The sequence below is a fragment of the Branchiostoma belcheri genome, unplaced genomic scaffold, assembly GCF_001625305.1.
Source record: "Branchiostoma belcheri isolate BF01 breed outbred unplaced genomic scaffold, Haploidv18h27 scaffold4, whole genome shotgun sequence".
Lineage (NCBI taxonomy): Eukaryota > Metazoa > Chordata > Leptocardii > Amphioxiformes > Branchiostomatidae > Branchiostoma > Branchiostoma belcheri.
The window spans coordinates 5,597,580-5,617,816 of record NW_017804020.1 but is presented as its reverse complement, the minus strand read 5'-3'; the positions used below and the strand labels follow the sequence as shown (position 1 = coordinate 5,617,816).

At 38.6% G+C, this 20,237-nt stretch overlaps 1 protein-coding gene across 1 annotated transcript in view; it reads right to left on the bottom strand.

The window, feature by feature from the left end:
- Positions 1–20,237, bottom strand: part of LOC109477227 (calcium/calmodulin-dependent protein kinase type 1D-like) — a 45,575-nt gene that overhangs the window by 23,177 nt on the left and 2,161 nt on the right. The window contains 2 exon segments of the mRNA XM_019778306.1: positions 18,851–18,925; positions 19,813–19,944. Coding sequence (XP_019633865.1) covers positions 18,851–18,925; positions 19,813–19,944 — 207 coding nt within the window.

Below are 20,237 nucleotides of genomic sequence, written 5' to 3'. Positions count from 1 at the left end.
CCTGGCTGATGCTATAAGTGGATTACCCATCAGGTCTTCCTGGGCTTTGATTAAGATGACGTCCTAACTTACGTCAATGGAACACCATGGTAAATTTTCTCTTGCACCACAGGAAGTGCTGGATAAATGGTAAAGGCATTAAAAGCCACTTGATTAGACAGCTAAGATTGGAAAACCAAGCCTGAAATATCACCCGCACATCCGAACTGCAAACATGTACAGTTCAAACAGGTATGACTGCAAATGTAGTGATTGATGGTATGATTGCAGTGACTGACAGAAGCCATGAGAAGCGGAGACAACATGACAGTCCTCCAAGACGAAAAGAGCCCAAGATTGCAAACCCTGGAATATGATTACTGAATACTATTGGGGAGGTCTTCAACATTTCCACTATGACACATAGTTTAAAGAACGTGAGCTCGCATTCTATAACATGGTAAAATCTAGTGATATATTAGCCGTAAATCCAAGTGTCAAGTTCTGAACAGAAATGAGAAGAGAACTTGCATGCAATTTCAAATTCTTGGCAAAGAAAAATGAGTTCAACCTTTAGTTGATACATGTACAACCTTTTCAAAGTTCACCGCACATCAAGATGGCAGACCACACCTACTAGATTTGTTAAATTACATGTATATCCCATGGAGGGATTCCCTTCCAACTGTAAGAGAGATGTGGATCCTGTGAATAAAGTTGTTGTGACAAACAGTCTACATGAAGTCATGATTGCAGAAGTAACAAGACCATTTGCCAGTTGAAGGGATGTGTCTTTGTGTAATCAATCAAGTTGTAAGTTCACATCAGGGCTGTCTCCAGGGGCAAGGGCACTCACAAAATTGGGTGGGTCCTGGAGCATGCTCTCTCAGGAAATCCCAACCCTTTGAAATGCTATTTCACACTTTTTTAAAAGCAAACATTCGCAATATTTTCATTGTTCAATCTGTCATAATTTTTCTAAAGCTCACAAAAATATTTGCCTATATCAGGATGTTTAGTTTACTTGGAGGGATGGAGTGAAATTTTTGTTTGTCTTAACAAGCAAATTTTTGTACCAGGACGGAGAGACAGGTTCTGGAGACAACCCTGGTAAAGACTCACATGCCGGCCACCTGTGATCCCTATAGAAAAGAGGAGCTGCATTTCCCTAGGGATCAGCTGAATATGATTTAAACTGCCTTCCTTCAAGTTATTGATGAATATCTCAAGGGATTATAGTAAAAATCTTATGGCAAGTACAAAAATATAGTTAGTCTGCAATTGGAAAGATAAGATTATAGAAATGTTCATTGAGGTGGGAATCCTTATTTTTGCCCTTTTCAAAAAGGAAAACCAGATAAATCGGTGTTATATAAGACTATTTTAGTCTCACTTTCAGCACGAAAAAGAGTAAGACCGAACCATTCCATCATAATTTTTTGCCATACAAGAAGTCTACTAGATTCATGAGATGCACTGTCCCTGGTGCTGAATACAGGGTTATTCTTCATAGATGTTTTTCCATGTCTAAAGCTTTCTCTGCAATACATTCCACAATTACATTAAGCAAAAATAGGATGCAGCTGATATTTTCTCAGTTCATTTTGTTGCTTGGAAAATAAACATCAGTCTGAATAATAAGAGATGTTAGCATGTTATTGTACATTTAGCCATAAAACCTTCTCAGAATCATAACACCCATATGCACAACCCCCTCTCAAATAGCTCAGAGCCAATCAAAAGAATTTTCTCCACTCAGCATGACAAAACCTTTGATATACAGGCTATTCTAAAGCTTTAAACAAGGACCCTGTGTGTTTGAATCTGTCTGAACCAGATGACGTCAAAGCTGGGATAACTTTCCGCAGCAACAGGCTTCATAACAACAACTACCCACCTGTGGTTTTCAGTTGTGGTTGGCTTGGGTGGATCATTTTTGATATGTATGTATATGGTGTAATCCTTCCTCCATCAATCATATTACAGTCTGTGGAGTTAGTTACTCAGATTTATCAAGGGAAATATAGGCTACCATTGACCTTGGCAGGCCAACAGGTCGTAACAGTAGACAGCCAGCAACATGGAGCTTTGTTTGAGGTACCATGACCAACCAAGTAAATGAAGACTGAAGCATCCAGTTTTCCATACATTCTGATCGGGCGTGGCATTACTTTAGTCAATTTCAGATGCAAACAGACCAATTGCTTTATAAATACGAGTCAATTGCAGCCAAGTCATTAATTATGCAACCAAATAACAACATTGGCTTTGAGGGTGACTTTGACATTCAGGATATTAAATGCAGACTGATATATGACACATACAGCTATTTTAACTGGTTATTAGCTCTAGGTTTTTAGAGTAAAGAATGCAATTAGTAATTTTCGGTTAAGTGTTTGCAATTTTAGTTCATCACATCCTCACAAAGTATCCCTATGTTCTTCTTGTATTGGTTTTAGGCATCTTTAAACTATTAACTGATCTTGAATTTCTCTTTAAGAACTTACAAGCTGCCATCTTTCAACATCACAGGACTCTAGAAGTCATACAGAGCACATGTAACAAGATATTAGTCTTCTGAGGATTGATATCAAAAGGTACAAGTTAATGGCGGTGTGACAAATACAGCTTCAGATCACTATCAGTTCCCCCATGGTAGAACATCCTTATGTAAAGATAATGAGCACAGAGAGAGCACAAATTGATGGTCATCTCGGGAGAATGGTCCCAATGCAACCACTTACTCCATTCCTCAATTCAATGCCAATAAGTTTTCATGTTAAAAGATTGCTTTGAAGATCTGTAGATATTAGAGACACACTTAGTAAAGACTGAATACGCAACAACTAGTTGGCAACTTCAATCACCCTTGATTGCTCTCCTTTCTAACAAGCATGTACTAATTTCTGCACAAATGTGTTATATGTGTACTCACTAGAATTTTCCTAATGGTCCTCCTCTATCTTCAAACACTTGCTGATTTTTCCTTAGCTGTGAAGACTCAGTATAATGCATGCCAGCTTTTAAGTAGATGGCAAGCAATCCACATACCAACAAAATATGCTGGCCCTTGTCAAATCCTCTCACCATGGTGTAGAAAACTTAAATCAGAAAGTCTCTGAACTATGAAAGAATCAAAGAATCCGAGGTCTCACTTGAAATGTCAAGTCAGACATTTGCAAATGAATCTTAATGAGGCAATTTTAACACCTTTCACATTGGGTTATGCTTTGAGACCAGGGATGACAGTTTTGTTATTTTGCTGCAGCCAAGCATCCATCAGTGCTAGGGAAGATTGTTGTCTGGGGATAGGACCTATCAACTAGTGATACTTATAAACTCGTCAGGCTTATCTCTCTTCAACCCTCATCTATCATAGTTGCCATCATAAGCTATCACCGTGCATGAAGAGGTACAGCTCTGTAGCATTTTGCATCTTCCTCCTGGCCAAAGTAAAAGTTTTACAGCCCTAATGGAGACCCCATTAGCATACATAGATATTTATTAGTGTTCTCTCAACTGAAGATGTCATAATCGGTCATAATTTCTCCAGGCAGGAGTCAAATTACACCCACTGGAAGTGATCCAAGACTCAGAAGGGTTCATGTCTACATGATAATGGCGGTGCTGTCTCTAATCGGGAACAAGCAATGCTGATCAGGAGGACTACTGGGAAAATCATTAGCTCAACTGACAGTCTATAGCCATGAAGTGCTGGTCAGAGGTTATGGAAATGACAAAGGTCTTGGCAGATGAGTGATTGACTTCAAAGTGATAGATATGTCCATGGAGCAGACAATTTATTCTCAAGGCAACCAACATCTTTCTGGGCATTTTATCACTGAATCACTGATGCTAGTTAGCAAGCAGAGATGAGTCCACTCTACATATCTACTATCTTCAGGGTAATGGTTACACTTAATCACACATCCAAGAGGCATTCACACAGTTTACAAGGCCATTATCATATTATAGCCCCTAGATAAGAGTAATTGCACAAGCGTAAAGGCTGATAAATGATAAGTGCCCAACGTAATGTCCACTATTGGAAGGTTCAAAGCTATTGGGAAGGAACCTGCTCGTCCGGTACACTCTGATTTGAATGGAATTCTATCATATCAGCTTCAGAATCTATTCTTGCCTGGCTCTTTTTGAACAAGACACAATAGAACATACTACCCTGGGTGATATATTGAGTTCTAGATCATTATCACTTCATTGGTGCGATGAATAAAACCCATGCCGTAAGGCCTGGGGCTTTTGTACGTAGTAACTTTGGTATCAGTCTCCCAGTTGCTACATAATTCTCTCCTGACTGTACCAATTGACGAGGCCTCTAAAGATAATAAAAGAAAGTCCATTTATTCACCCTATATGATTTATAATCGCTAAAATCCACTTGAGATGATGAGATTGGTTAGTTGGCCAAATGCCCCTGAATTTGAGACAGTTGAAATTCCATTGATTCAAATTCATATACAATTGCCTACTTTATTTTCTGAGAACACCACATGATTTGTCTTTCAAATAGTATCTAGAGCTTATGCTTCATTGACTTTTGGCTGTTAAGTGCCACCTTTGCCCTGTTGTGACCTGGATAAATTGTTGCTTACACAATTGTCCAACACAACTGGGGCATTTAATTCCCTGTATATTACTTAAAGTGCCAAGTTGCCACAATTACCAAATCCCCTGCCAACTAGAAAGTTCTAAATGGTACAAACAATCCATTACATTTTATTTGTTTCATTATTCATTGATGGCCAAGTGTTTTTGCAACACAATCATGGATTACTCCCTCTGCCTCCCATGTCCCCTGACTACAGCAATTCAGTCTGTGGTTTTACTATGCAGCAGGTGGTTTTCCAGCCAGCAACAATGTGGTAGTTATGACAGCTATCTCACATTCCATATTTTTTGGCCAGAAACAACCCAAAAAGTTCAATAAAGAAGTGCTGAAACATAACTACACTTTATAAATCATTAACAACACTTGTTTTACTGTGAGCGGACAAACATTTAATAATCACACCTCTTACTGCACTGGGAAACCACTAAGCAACAAGGAGGTTTCTGAGGAAAAACATTTTCTAATTCATGAATGGATGGCTAGGTTTCAGCACCATGGCCAGGATGGCATGCAGAATGTCAATGTCAAGTTATTTGTATTCAAACCAGAATCAGCGAAGGACATGACCTAACAATTCTGGACTTGGCTGGGAAATTTAATTGCCAGAACATCTAGCCCAGGGTTAACCTCAGAGGCTCTTGAATCTCATGACAGCCTCATGTGAAAACCATGAAACCATGGTTAGTCTTATGCTGGTGACTCAGAGTGCTAAGGGTTGCTAACATTGATAAGTGTCTAGCTTTATCCTGATTGAATGCATAAAAAAAGACAGTCAAATCTGTGTTGCTAATTGAAAACAACCTTTCATGATACTGGATATCAGAGCTCTTGTGCACCTAGTCAGAGATATTTTCATAATCATAATGGCAGAAGAAACTTGTCATGCCTAAATGGATATCTGCAAACTTGGGGATAAGTGTGACTACAAACTGTGATAACACAGATAAAGCTACCATGGCAACACAGCTACATTGCAAATCTTTGTTAAAAGCAACCAGAGTACTGATAAATATATCCACACTGTAAATTTGAAGGGAAGAATTCCTTACTTATCTAGCACCGTAACCACGCTGGGTTTGAAATGTGACTATTTGATTTATGTCAATCACCTTTGAAATACTGAAAATGGACTTGAAATCTCCTAACAGCTGAGTCCATTTAAAAGCTAATGGGTTTGAGTTTGGCTTGATATCAAAATATGGCAGCAGATTTACATTTGATTAATGTATATAAGAATGGCAGACATCCAGACTACATATGTACATTGTACATGAGTACATAATAAAATTGTAAGGCAAGTTAAGCCGTTCTACATAAATCGTACATGTACGAGTGACACTCTAAAAAGTCAAATCTCTATGGCTTGCAGAAAAGCAAAACTGTTTTCCTCTACAATATACTCCTTGACTACTATGACACAGTCCTTCAAGGCTAAAAAACACTTTGCACAGAGGAAAAATCATCAAGATAATTGAAAAGGACAGATCCCCATGTGCTTGTGTAAGCTAACAAGTATTTTACAGGATTTTCTCACCCATTCAACTCCTTAGTCTAGGCTTCCACCTCAGATCCCAACCATGGTGTGATTGAAAACCCTTGTGTTAAAAACAATATTACTTCTCATTGTTGATGTGTTAAGTAGCTTACATTTTCAGACACTGGTCAGTAACTGTTATAGAATTCCATCAAATCTGCTACATACTAAAGGGAATTTACATGACGGTTGTGTGTGCCACTAAGAAAGTACAAAGATTTAAAGATCCAGGGCAGAATAACAGGTTACCATAATGACTATTTACCTTTACTCAAGAAGTTTTAGAATAAGTCGGAGGAGTAGACAGTGGAATGCAGGGCAGGACATGACTCATCTAACACTCTTAACTGTAACTTGATCCATCTGTCTGTCAACACTGCACATTGTGTGGCTTAGATACAGCAAGGAAGTCTTCTGAGAACTTGTAAGGACATCTTTTGTTGTTGTAAGAACCACACAAAAGAGTGGAGAGCCCAAAATAGCAGTGCGTGTTTGTCTGCCACGCTTTCCTGTCACAGGAATGGACACCTCTGTGCTTTCAGAGTAATCTCAAACTTTCACTGTCAACTTTGTGTTCTCATCACTTACTCAACTAACTTACATTCAACGAGGCTAAAACTACTAAATTACATATAACGTATGCTACAATACATAACGCAACAGTTGTTGTAAAGGATATTTTCAAGAAAAAAATTGTACATATATAACAAATACTTTTTTTTATTTCTATAGTAGGAATGTTCATTTACCATAAAATTTAAGAATAATCTTTTATTGTATCAATCAATGTACATTCTATTTGTAGAGCATTGCAATTTGAAAGTCCTCAAAAAATGTGCAGGCCTACTAAAGCTAGGTCACTACATGACCTGTTAGCTACCAAACTGTTGACAGAATCTATTTTTGGAACATGTACATGTGTAGGATTAACCTTACTTGTCCTTATTGATATCAAAAGGCATGGCATTTCAAGACAGGCTGTGACCCAATAATCATCCAATCCAGGTAATGTACACCATGATCCAGTTGTAGGCAACTCCTTCTGTCTCAGGAAAGCAATTAGAACTGTACCATGGTGGTCTGAGCTGTAGGATAGATCCCTAAGTGCTTTATAACTGACAGGTGTGACAATGCCTGTAGCATTGTTGAAGGGACATGCAAACTGTAGTACAGTCTACACTGGATTTCACTAGAGGTTACTTCAGGACATTATTTCAGCAAACAAGTGCACGGCATCTAAGCAAACATAAGACAACAAAAGAACCCTGCCATTCTTTGAGAGATGACTAACTGGTAAGCCGCTTGACACCCGATGATAGAAAGAAGAGGAACCGTCAAGGTCAGGGTGCAATGCATGTATATATTCTCTGTATTGTGGCTGCTTTGCCAGGACAGGTAGAGCCATTCTTTGGAGGAAATTGGATGCTACATGTATCCATTTCATTCATGAATGCCACAGACATATTGGTTTGCTAGGCTACATAATGTGCTGAGAAAGGGGCCTACCAGCACTATTGAAAATGGCCGGTGCAGGATCACGAGACCTTTTGTTTTCATGTCCACACAAACTGTTACCGGCTGTTCCTGTGCAAAGAGTAGAGAAAGAAAAACACTCGGCGAAGAAAGGGAGCAAGCAAACATCAAACTTGCTCAACAAGTGACACAGAAACACCCTGAATTCAAACCCATTCCTTCACTACCAGTCCACAACACACAGGCCTATGCTAATACAAGTACGTTGCCACAATAACAATGATTGCTTTTCCACTGGAGGCCTACTTTCCTTAAGTTAATTCAGTGTTGCTAGGTTGGACATAATAGACTTCATCACGGCACAATCGATCGGCCTTATGAGTAAGATTGAGTACACTGAAGCCGAGGAAGGTCCTGTTTCATGGAGAAAATTGAATGATTGATACAATTCTCGGTACATAAATGGTACAAGTGGGGATTAAGGGTCATTTTCACCTTTTCCAACAGCAGTGGGAGAGTTACGCCCCTTATGCACCATACAAATCACTGTTGTTCATCTTTTCCTTCAGCTATTTCTATTACATCATTCGGGCCTTCCTTTTCACAAACCTCCTAATATGATCACAAAAGTAAAGCAGCTATTGGGTTTCAAAATCATGATAATTTGCCTTCTGAAAGGGTACTTACCAAAAGTATTCCAAATCAATAAGTACATCCAATGTCACTGTTAGGTACGCTAAGTCAGGTCAGAACATACAGTACTGGTAGTGGTAATATAATTACGAAGAGCTGGCACGTCTCCACCAAATTGTAATTTTTTTCGAGTTTGATTGCATTCTGTAAGCACTGCAAAAATATAGTTCAAATATCACAGGGACTATTTCATGTCACATAGTTTTCCATAAAAATTTTATCAACTTTTATTCATCATTTAGTAGTCATGAATGTAAGCTGACTCCAAATGGACAAAAGAATATTTATCGGTGTCCAGCTAACAGCTTTCTGGCACATCTGATATATTATGTAAAAAGAGCCACAGTAGCATTGAACATTGAAGTAAAATATTGGTCTGCACAATAAAGTGTTATTTCCAGCCTGAACAGCACGAGGCTCATAAGCTTATGTCTGTGGTATCAGGAGCTGTCCATCTTCCTGGCTTACTCTCAGCCCTTAATGGGACGAGTGCAGAATTAAATCACTTTGGAAGTAATCAGATAATGGCTGCTAGCATTCCATCTGTCTCATTTTAGCATGCAGCGGCGGAATAGGAAGTATTAGGGACAGACTGTGAGGGTCTGAAAATAGAACTACTCACATTATGTACTGAGTCTAGCAAATATATTGAGTCTTCGCCTCCCCATTGTTTCCAAAAGTGTTTCTGCAGATACATTTATCAGGCGTAAAATAACTCTGAATGGAGCAAAATGATGCAGCCATACATAGCCAAGTGTGGAGATGGTCTGAGACTTTTCCAAACAAGAACTCACACCAACTATTCACATGTATTAAACTATTCTTTTCTATTTGTAAAAAGGGCTTTAACTAAATGATGAAAAGGCTTTTGAGCATGCATGAATCCAATTCCACAGACTACAGAGTAGGGCAATCTGCCAAAAACTTTGAGATACATGTATGGGACCCCTCTAAATTCCTTTCAAAGAAAGAAACCAGAAAATATTATCAAGCTAAATGTGACCAGAAAATATTCATAGATACACATTTCCCTTTCCTCTACAGCTAGGAGATTCACATTTTGTTGTAAATAACAAAAACAGAGCTGTTCTATGTGCTGAAATTGCAGTTGTTACAATTTAGTCTTTTCCCCTTCCAAAGTTTATTACCCGCCAAGCTTAAGACAGATAGAAAACCTAGCCAGTTTTAAGGATATATGACAAGCAAAATCTGGCCCAAGTATGAAAACTTAAGCGTAATATCTATTTCCAAGATTGAAAGAAAACAAAACAAAATAACACTACTCCAATCTAGCCCTACATTTTGGCTAAGTGGTACCTTTAATAGTTACTGATCCTGACACAAGACATTGCAAACTTTCTTCTCCTTCCAAGAAGGCGTTTGTCTGCGTAACAACTGAGGCAATCAAACCCGAGACCCTTCATGTGTCAGTCGGCACGTCGATGGAACCACAGACTCTCTCCCCTGACTCCTAGTAATGGGATGAAGGCAGATCCCTGGAAAGTGTCACATGGATCACCGCTGCCACACCAACTTCCCCACTAATGTGTGCGGGCCAATATAAAGCCTGGAAAATAAAAAGTCCCCTAATCCCTTCTGAGCATGAAATGCTCTGGTTTTCAGTCCCTTTTTTTCCTATGACATGCTGTTATGAACAATGGCCACAGTCAATTATCAACATAGGCTAAAAGCTCTATGTATAGTGTTCCAATTTGGTAATCAGTGGTTCACAGCTGCCAAGTGTTCTTGAGAAGATAGTCTTAAACACTTGGAGGCCACTTAAATCAATGTCTCTGACTGATATGTTTTCAGGACTTGCAATATCATATTTTATAAATCTGCAACGTGGTAAAATAGCCTACAAATCAGTACTAGCCATGAAGACATGGACATAAAAAATCACACAAGATGGACCAGTTTGACATTCCTAGGTCAATATTCATATATAAACTATATGTTATAAGTTTCAATAGTCTCAACCTATTTTATCTACCATAGCAGGTACCCCATGCAGTGTTTAGTAATAGTAGCACATCACTACCATGTATGGTTTACTATTTTTAGCAAACAGCGTAAAAAGCAAAGGTTACCTATTCACAAGACCTAGTGTGACATGCGGGCAGGTGCCAATCCCAGATTGCATTTCAAGGTAATTATTACCTGTACCAATAACAGCCATTGTTCTCCAGCCATTTTGTTTTTGTTCCCCCTCAGCAAACATGCATGCCACAGCCAGGGGGACTGCTTCAAAAATGTTGTCTTTTGTCTTGCCACTGTCATGGCAACATTTCTTGGATGTTTGACCAATGCTTTACATGTTTTAGGCAAAGCAAACCAGGCTTAACGTCCTCAGCCATGTGTTTAAGTGACATAATAGACAATCAATGCCCTACAAACACTGAAAGCCCTTTTAAGTGAAGTATTATTACTCTAATCCTGAACCACTATACAAGAGTAGAGAGGCTGACAAACTATATCTTATATCGTACTGTGAAAAGACATGGAAAAAAGACCAGATTTACATTAAGTTATGACCTTTCTACCTTTCAACCACCTGTTGAGTTCAATTGGAAGAATGGCTCTATCAATAGAATTTATACAATAGAAAATCTCTATATTATGATGTGCTCTAGAAATAGAGTCACAATAATTGCCTCATTTTTCTGAGTCAACTTCTATCAACGTGGGGGTTTCTAAGCAATTATTGTGCTGGCAGGTGCACCCTACAATACCTGTTAATTGTGACAAGCCAGCAGGCACAGAAAAGCTGTTGTGGTTCTGCTTGGAATACCAGTAGGAGTCCTTTGGGAAAGTCTCATTTGGCAGATCTGAACCAATTTCATGAGCAAGTGCAGAAATCTGATGTTTGCCAGATACAATCAGCATTAATGTTACAGTACTATAAAATTGCTGACTGCATAATCAGGTGACATTTGTCATCAGAACAGCCTTCCAGTCTAGACATATTCATGGCTGGTAGTAGCTGTGCTCTACCACGTTTTATCATTAGCAATCATAGACATCACAAATTTCCAACAGCCATCAACATAATTCTGCTAAAAACTGGAAAGACATTGCAAAATTCAAGCAGGAATGGACTTTTTTGCCTTCTAAATTTAACTTTAAGATAGTTTTGTTGATTTTGAATCCATAGCAACAAAATCATGTTGACAAGGATAAGGTTGCCAGTTTGTTGACACACAATTCATCATTCCTACACCTGATAGGATAAGATTAATGGTCTTCCTGCTAGAGATGATGTCTACATGCAAGACCAACCCTGGATGGCACAGACCCGTGGGCTCTGAACCAGACACTTAAAAGTATGCAACTCTTAAAGATAATGTTTCAATGGAATGCCAAGCTAGGCTGACATGCCCATTTTGAGAATCTGCCAATGGCTCAAAGGATTAAACTTAAAACTGGAAATTTGATTTTCAATATGTTAGGCCACACCAATTTAATTTGTTAGTTCTCGGATTCACCTCTTAAGTTTTTTCCGGATTTGAGAAAAAAAGATTCTGGTTCTGAATCAACTCAAATTTGCTCATATTTTGCCCCAAACAGTTGAGGAAAGTCTTTTCTTCCTAGTTCCTATAGTTTTTCCATCTATCAATGCAGTGGTTTGATTAAAATGCAGTGGTTTGATTAAAAAATTCACTGTTTACCAAGTGAATATTAACCCAGCCATTTGTGTTGACTTCATGGCTCCTATCATAGCATTTGGGGCAATCACAGGATGTCTAGGTCTGTTTTTATTTTTATTTTTTCACCCCATCACTTCATATTTTTAATAAAAAAATCTGAGAACCAACAAATTAAATTGGTGTGGCCTTAAGAACATGACTTACAATGTACATTTCCTGAACAAGCATGACAGCAGCACTCTAGATTTCTCTGATGACCTGTTTTTGACCAATCAATATGGGCGTAACAATAAAAACTAGCCCGAATCAAGCAGATTAGCTCAGCACTAGCTGAAAATTGAAATACAGAATATTTTGCCCCACTGGTACTGATGAAAATTAGCCTGATATTGCTCCAGGGCGATCTCACCAACCAGGGCAATTACTGGCCTGGGTTGTTGGTTTTCAATTCCCCTCTCCAATTGATCAAATGATGTGATAATGGCTAGAGGCTATTGTGCCATTCAGCTCTAAAATGCATGGCAACAGGTGCTTTATTTGGTTGCTTGTTTGCTTGCTTGCAAAAATTATGAACTCTTGGTAGTTTACAGTAGGTTAGATCTGGGAGGTTACATGTATATGGATCTCCTTGGTTAGATTTTAGGGATTCAAAGGCAATGAATGTGTCTCTCTTTGCCATCCACAATTAAATGAAAATAACATAGCTATTCAAATCACTGTCTGATTAGCCATAGAACGTGTTGGCATTTGACTGTGTGAATCCCTATAGTATAAGTGTCACATATTGGCTTGTTTTTGTCCATCAGAAAGCAGATAAATTACTCAGACAACAAATTGTACATATGTTCTTGATAAGAAAAGATACAGATAAGAAATTGTCTTCTAATATGGCTACCTTTCTCAAGATCCACAAGAAAACCTTGTTGTAATGACGTTCATTGATACCTCTTCAACCCAAAAAAAAGTTACCAGTAAAGGTCTGGACCACTGATTCTTGAAAGGGAATTAGTAGTAACCAGCCCAATCAATCTATCACATTCTACAGGGGGTATCAGAACTCTCTGGGGAAATTTCCAGGGTATTGTAAATGAGCACGCTAGCCAACATAGGATTTGTCCAGAAAATATTAAACATACATGTAGAGGATGAATACATATGTGTGCAAATGCAATAAAAAGGTTTCATTCATTCTACTGTATCATTGATTGCAATTAAGTCCATGTGTTTTCCACATTGTTATAGCCTTGCCCCTCCCACCCCTTTTATCTCCTGAATCAGACCTGAACATAGGATCTCTAGTTTCTCACCTGCATGTAGAAGGGTCAAGGCTATCTCCAGGCTACAGTTTCATGAGCACTTACAGTTACAGGGGTGGGAGAAATAAATCATGTCCCTTCTAAAATTCATCTAAAAAGGTACAACGTCCAGTAACATGCAGGGAAAAATTACTGCTTATGAAATGCAGTAAAAAATGTATTCCTCTCCATCTTTTGTACTCTCCAAGCAGAGGTTTGGGTTTTGGCTTATTTTTGGCGTGTTTTTAGGCTTTTTTCTCAGGCTTCTTTTTTGCACTGGAATTTTTTTTACGCCAACCCGTATTACTAGTAAATTTTCTTTCCACCTTTAGTAGTCTGATGGAAACATAGCAAGCACAATGCAAGAACTGGAGACCAGAAAGGGGATGTGAATAACAACTGCTAGCAATGTGGAAATCCTCAGCTGAATTGGCCAACTGAATCTGACATGTCTATTGACTTGAGTGGAAGCTGCTGTCTCCCACAGACCTCACAAATATTGGAGGCAATCAAGCATACTGGCAATCAATAATGAATTAAAAACTGTCCCCATTTTCATATTAACCTAATCAGCCTGTGAATAAAACAATTCAAGCCTGAGATAATGCATTTTTCGTGCAATAATTTCAAACAGATGCACATGTACACTCATTGCTTCTATCATCTCCTGTGATTCATTTAATTGCCTGGATCAGGTTCCATCATCCCACTTAAGTCTTAATTAGAAAACAAACACTGAAGACCTCATAAATCTTGCATCCCTGCAAAGCTCAAATGTGTGTTTAACGACACCATGTATGCCCTTTCTTCAACTCAACCTTCTTTTTAACATAGCATCTGCAAAAAAGACAGACAGTATGAAACATGACAATGGTCCCTGATGGTTTATCAACTAAAAAGAATACACAGCAATGAAGTATATAATGTAATCATCACACATCTAGACTCTTTCACGTATATGCTCAAATTTAAAAGAAAAAAAAATCACCGACTATGACCTTCCTTAACCTTCCTTGTGAAAAAAATGTGATACAGGAACCCCTAGGTGGCTTTCTAAATCTATAAATAAGAAAATTGATAGTGTTGTGCATTTTACTATTCATGTCCATGCGTCATACCATTTCTTAGAACACTGTTGCAATAATGTTTTGCCCTATCTTCGTGTTCAACCTGTTTCAAGTTTCTGCCCTTCGTGATGGCTGCTCAGCTTTCATGTGTGGCAGGTAATCTCTTCATGGAACCCTAAAACCTTTGTGCCTGATACCACTGAGAAGTTCTGCTCCTTTCAAACAGTCTCAGGCTGCCCACGATGGTCCCAGGTGGTAAATTAGCATTATGAGGGAGCAAGAAAAGAGGACCAGGGGGAGATTATATGGGGTATGCTGGTAGAACAAAGGCTTAGTATATTATACGGTACTAAGCTATTACAATTATTTGGTCTTCATCAAAGTTACCGCACAGGTAATATGAGAATTCATTCATTCCTTTCTGACTTATCCCATATCAAAGTCTGCTACTAAAATGCCCCTGTACTTCCAAAGATAGTTGCTAGAGGGCCGGCTATGTATTACCCTGAATTCAGAATTATGATGGTGAATTACGCTCTAAGCAAAATGTGACAATTACGCTCTACGTTGAATTAGAGTGGTCTGTTTACGGTCTACATGGAATCAAAACAGCCGATTATGCTCTATGGAAAAGGGCATGTGGGCCCCCTTTTATGTATGATTTACCCTGAACCTTGCTACTGAAGTGTTTGTCACACTCAAGAAACATACAGCGTTTTAGGCTCTACCTACAATCTACACAAAAAGCTTCTACGCTGAGTGAGACTGTTCAAACATTTGCTGGGAAAATACTGTTTAAATTGTTTCTACAAACACAAGTATGCAACCTTTACATTTAAGCATACATGGGGGTTAGACTGCTTTCAGTGTGTGAATGGAATAGGGATACAGGCCTGTTTTAAGGAACAGATTTTCGACACGTATGTTTGTCTCTCTGCAGGTCAAAAGTGTGGCATCCAAAAACCTGTTAACATAAGTCAACATTTGCCTTCCTGTCTTTCACACACACTTAACTGCCACTCTCTACAAGTGTAACTTCTGGTAAGTTTGAATTTAAGAGTCTCTATAATTCTCTTAGTGTGTTTGAGAGCTGACATGCAATTTACCTTCTATAGGAAGATTTGTTTATGCCAGTTTTAAGTTTTGAGATAAAAATTCTATGAATGTGAAATCATCTAAATCTAAATGTAACATCTAAATTTTACCTCTACCAACCAATTCTGTAACCAATACGCATTTGGTTAAGGCAGAGACATCTATAATTTATAGATTTTCTCACAAGGCTCATTCATTAGGACTTGCAGCATCCCTGCTGGAATCGTCCTTCACCACACTAACAAGGTTGAACTTTGACCCAGAAGCTGTGCTGTGCACTATGGAATGATTGGCATTATAATTTGTGTCAACACACCACCTGTTAGGGCTGTTTTTCGGCCAGCTTCTAACACTGCACTGTGGGTAAACTGGCCGAAATTCTTATCAGTATTGTTTATAGTTACAAGTATGTAAGAAAGTCAAGACTGTATATGTACATTAAGATCACAACTACAATCATAAATGTTAGGACTTCCTATACTTCTTGTTTTCACAACAAATATTCTTGCTACAAAAAATAAACAGTACCTATTTTCATCCCAATTTACATCTTATATATTCATTTCTATTGGTTACAATACAATGAGAAGGATACTTAGTACCTTAAATGTAATACTCAGTAGATAAAATTAAAGAGCTCACAGCTTTTAGTTTTACAAACCAATACTGGAGTTGACATTGTAATGGCAGTAATGTCAGTGATCTTCAATAAGCCCAACGGTCCAGTCATGTAAATTTATCAAAAGATATCCTAATTTCCACCTATACCCTGTCTGATAACCTTATACTTTGCTGTCTCTGCAACTAAAATGTACGATCACCCTGAAATTTACAAATATTTTGCTGCTATGCTAGACATCCATTTGGCAACATGCCATTGAATTGGTGTGCAGTCACCCATGACTGTCAAACAATTAGCAGTGCTCTACCTGCAAGACTTAACCAGTTTTGTAACTTCATTATTGAGTCAGGGACAAATCCTGCTGTCTTCGGTCTATTGAATGTCAAGATTCTACATGTATAAAAGTGGAAGTAAAACAGACTGGCTTCTATGACAGTGATGTCTAATGTATTTCAATTAAAGGAAAATGTCAGATACATTGACATTATCTATGAACATTCTGTACGACAACGTACAGAAAAACTAGTTTGTGTGTCTGCATTTCAATTAGTTTATTACTGCTGCCTGCCACAGAAGTCTGGATCATTGGACAGTAATAAATTGTAGTGTATTAATTGTTCCTACACACGGAAGTTACTGATCAGATAAGTACAGACAGTGCTGAATATTCAATCACTGATAGAGTGATAGCCCAGAGGGGCGTATCTAACATACATGACTTGTACGGTAAGCATACATACATGCATGGCTTTCTTAAAGTTAGGTTCACCTACAGTAACTTGATTACTCGGGTAGATCAAGGCGGTTAAAGATCCAGACTACCTCTTTGGGTAAATCAGTACTTTCTGAAGCATTCTATGTATAGCAACATGTTTCATTTTCTACATTCTATTTGTGGACCTAATCATGCACTATTAATATATCCCTGTTCATATTTAATGTATTACATTTAAGATCAGTAGAAAACACCAAATTAGTCTGTCCCCACTGCAACATGTACAGTGTTAAGAGTAGTACATTCACATGAACCTTTACTAGACTAGCATGTTGTCACGGTTACTAATAAACCTAGACAAAACATTTACATCATGTGTAAGTCACTTCCCTTGACTATTCAACGCATAGTTTCTTACACTTTCTTAAACATTTAGCTTACAGGCCTGTCAGTTAAGGCCATTTTGTTATAGCTGGCAGTAGGATAGAAGTCTGGAAATGCTTGACATAATTCCTCAAAAATCCTGGTGCTTATAAAGGTAAACATTCTGGTTCTGAGAACGTACATAGGAGACTTTTTACTGGATTGTATTGGGTTCAGTAGGTTTAGCTTAAAGTACTGTGTAAATGTCAGCCATTCTACATAGAGCTCTATAGGACCACAGTTGTAACACATTAATCTTCTCAGTGGATTAGAAGTTACATTTGCCTGAGGCAATGCACTAGTACCATACCGGTAAATTAGTTTCCAGTGTGACGTGTCACTGTGAAAACCACAGACTGAACTCTGCAACATTTTCAGAATTTACAGTGTTCCAGATTCGGAAATAGAATCCACTGAACCAGCTGGGAAAAGCGTGTGCCTCCACAGAAAACCATTAATCACTAAATGCTTTCAACTGATCAGGATGTACTCATCCATGGTAACAGAAGTCTGAGTCCCGAGAATATTCCAAAGCTTTAGGCGCGATGAGACTCCCAGAATACCAACGGTTTGGTTCTGGCTTATGTGTTAGTAATAAGGATTGTCAAGTCTAATGGTGTAGCATTACCTGGTAAATTACTGGAGAGAGGTCATGGCCAGACGGGTCCCCAGGTAGGAATAGAAATTGATACCTCCCTGTTACCTCAGCCTGCCAACTCTAAATCTCTACTTAACCCATAAGCCAGGTAATCTTACAAAGTGAGACAGAAACAATACTCCAACTGTCTGAATAACACAATATGAGTAGAATTCATGACAAAAAAAAGAGAATTTGTAAGTCAATGCCAATTTCAGAGGTTTTCAGTTACTTGAAGCTTGCCGAAGGTTATTTGCTGAACATTTGAACAGTAATACAATAGTAATACAGTAATACAGTGCCTACTGATTGCATGAGAAAAATTGGCGATTGCTTTCTGCTTTAATGGTTTTATAGCATACATTTCATATGATAACAGAAATGACGTCTAATCATGGGCTTAACTATATTCAATTCATGAAATACTTTTTACAAGAAATCTATAGAATACTATAAATACACCCCTGGATCACATCAGGCAATAATACCATCTGAAATATGGCTGACCTCACCTGTCCATCTGTGTAAAGAATTATGTTTGTATGTAAACAGCTTGGGGCACCACATGTAATTAACACTTCCTACAGTGACTGCACACTCACTACTTTGTAAAACACTGACTTTCCTAATTTACAATTTGACACGTGGCATCACGCTTCATGAAACTGTAATTGTGCTCCAGTAAGTAGATAATAATTGTGCCGTAAAATGTGGGACAATTAGAGGCCTGGACTTTGGCTATGCCTTGTTAGGGACCATATTGCTTGTTTTTTTCCCCTGCCAGAAGATTCTAACTTGATGATGTAAAATAACTGTGTGGAAATAAGAAATAACAGTAGAGATAACCAAAGCTAGAACTGTAGGACTAGGCTAGTGGCTATCAACCACCCAGCTAGATAAAATCATTGACCTGGTTTTGATGCAATGTTTGACACCTTTCATCACCAGGTGTATCCAGGGGTCAAAGGCCACATAATGGTCAAAGGTCAGCCACACACCTAGACCTACCACAGAAAGGAGCAAGGAAACACAATACTTACAGCTCCATTACCAAGTAAAGATGCGACTTGCTGTCGATAATCTCGTGCAAATGGACAATGTTTGGATGCTTCACCCTGGAAAAAAAGAAATGTATTTACTGGAAGCAATGGAAGGTGGCAGTTAATTGTTAGGAGGCACTTCCTCCTGATTGGAGAGATAACGGTTGCTGATAGATGCTTGTGGAGTTGGGTTCACCCATTTGTCTTGCATTATTTAGTCACCTGGTCTCCAGAGAGTGGCAGCAATCTAGGGAAATCTTTCCCTGCATCTGCTTCAATAACAGTTCACTCAACATGCAGGAATACAACCATGACATGTGCCTTCCTTTTCTGCCTGCTCCCGACAAATATGGTTTTGTATTCTATAGCTAATTGAAAATGGCAATAGAAATCATATCTTCTCAACAATAGGAGCAAAAAAAAAGCTGATGTGTATTTTCATTATGCAAATTCATCTGCAGATTATGACATCAAGAAGTAAAACAAACGGCCCTCAAATGAAATAGAAACAAAAAAATTTATCTTTTTGTCTGTAATAATAATTTTATGCAATGAATTTGAATATAGGTGCTGGAGAGAAAACAACAGGTGGTCAAAAGTCAAACAGGTAGCACGGTTACTTACTTCACTCTTACAGGTGTCAGATTCTGCAATGGGTTCAGTGCAATTCTTACCCCCACCACTTGTTTGCTTCAGAATACCGCATATATTTGGAAAGAAGACAGGTCATGGCCATTGTGTGCCACGTAATTAATTGAGGTGGGGTGGTCCGCAATCATACATTTGGGTGGCTGTTGCCCTGATCTTTCACCCCAACATCTGATTGTGATTAGTGTGGGGGGAGGATCAGAAATTTGTAGATAAGGCAAAGGACATAGCAGATTATTACTGTGTCACTTATTAGGGGGAGAACACATTCCATTCTGCAACAGTAGACAGCAATTGTAGTTGGTCTGTCCTACCTTCTCAAAATTTGTATCTCATTCTCTAGGGTTTCTTCCTTGCCCTTCAGGGCTTTCTTGTCGATGCATTTCACCGCGACCATGGCGTGAGTCTCTCGGTCCTCGGCAAGCAGTACCTCCGAGAAGGCTCCCCTGGAGAAGCACGGGTAAATACAGCAGGAATGAACATCACTTCGGCTCAAAACATTGAAAACAGGCAGATAGAATTACAAGGAATCTCGCCGTGTCCGGTGTATACTTTGGAGCACTTTCCTTTCCAGGCGATCCTTGTCTAATTCTACAAACAAGCCCACGGAATTGTCTGGACTCGCCTCTTTGTTTTTAGATGGCAAATATCTTCTGTTGTTGTAATATACACCCCCCACCCACCCACTTCACCTGTCAAGGAAAACCTTTTTCTACAGATGACCAGGCTATTTTATACG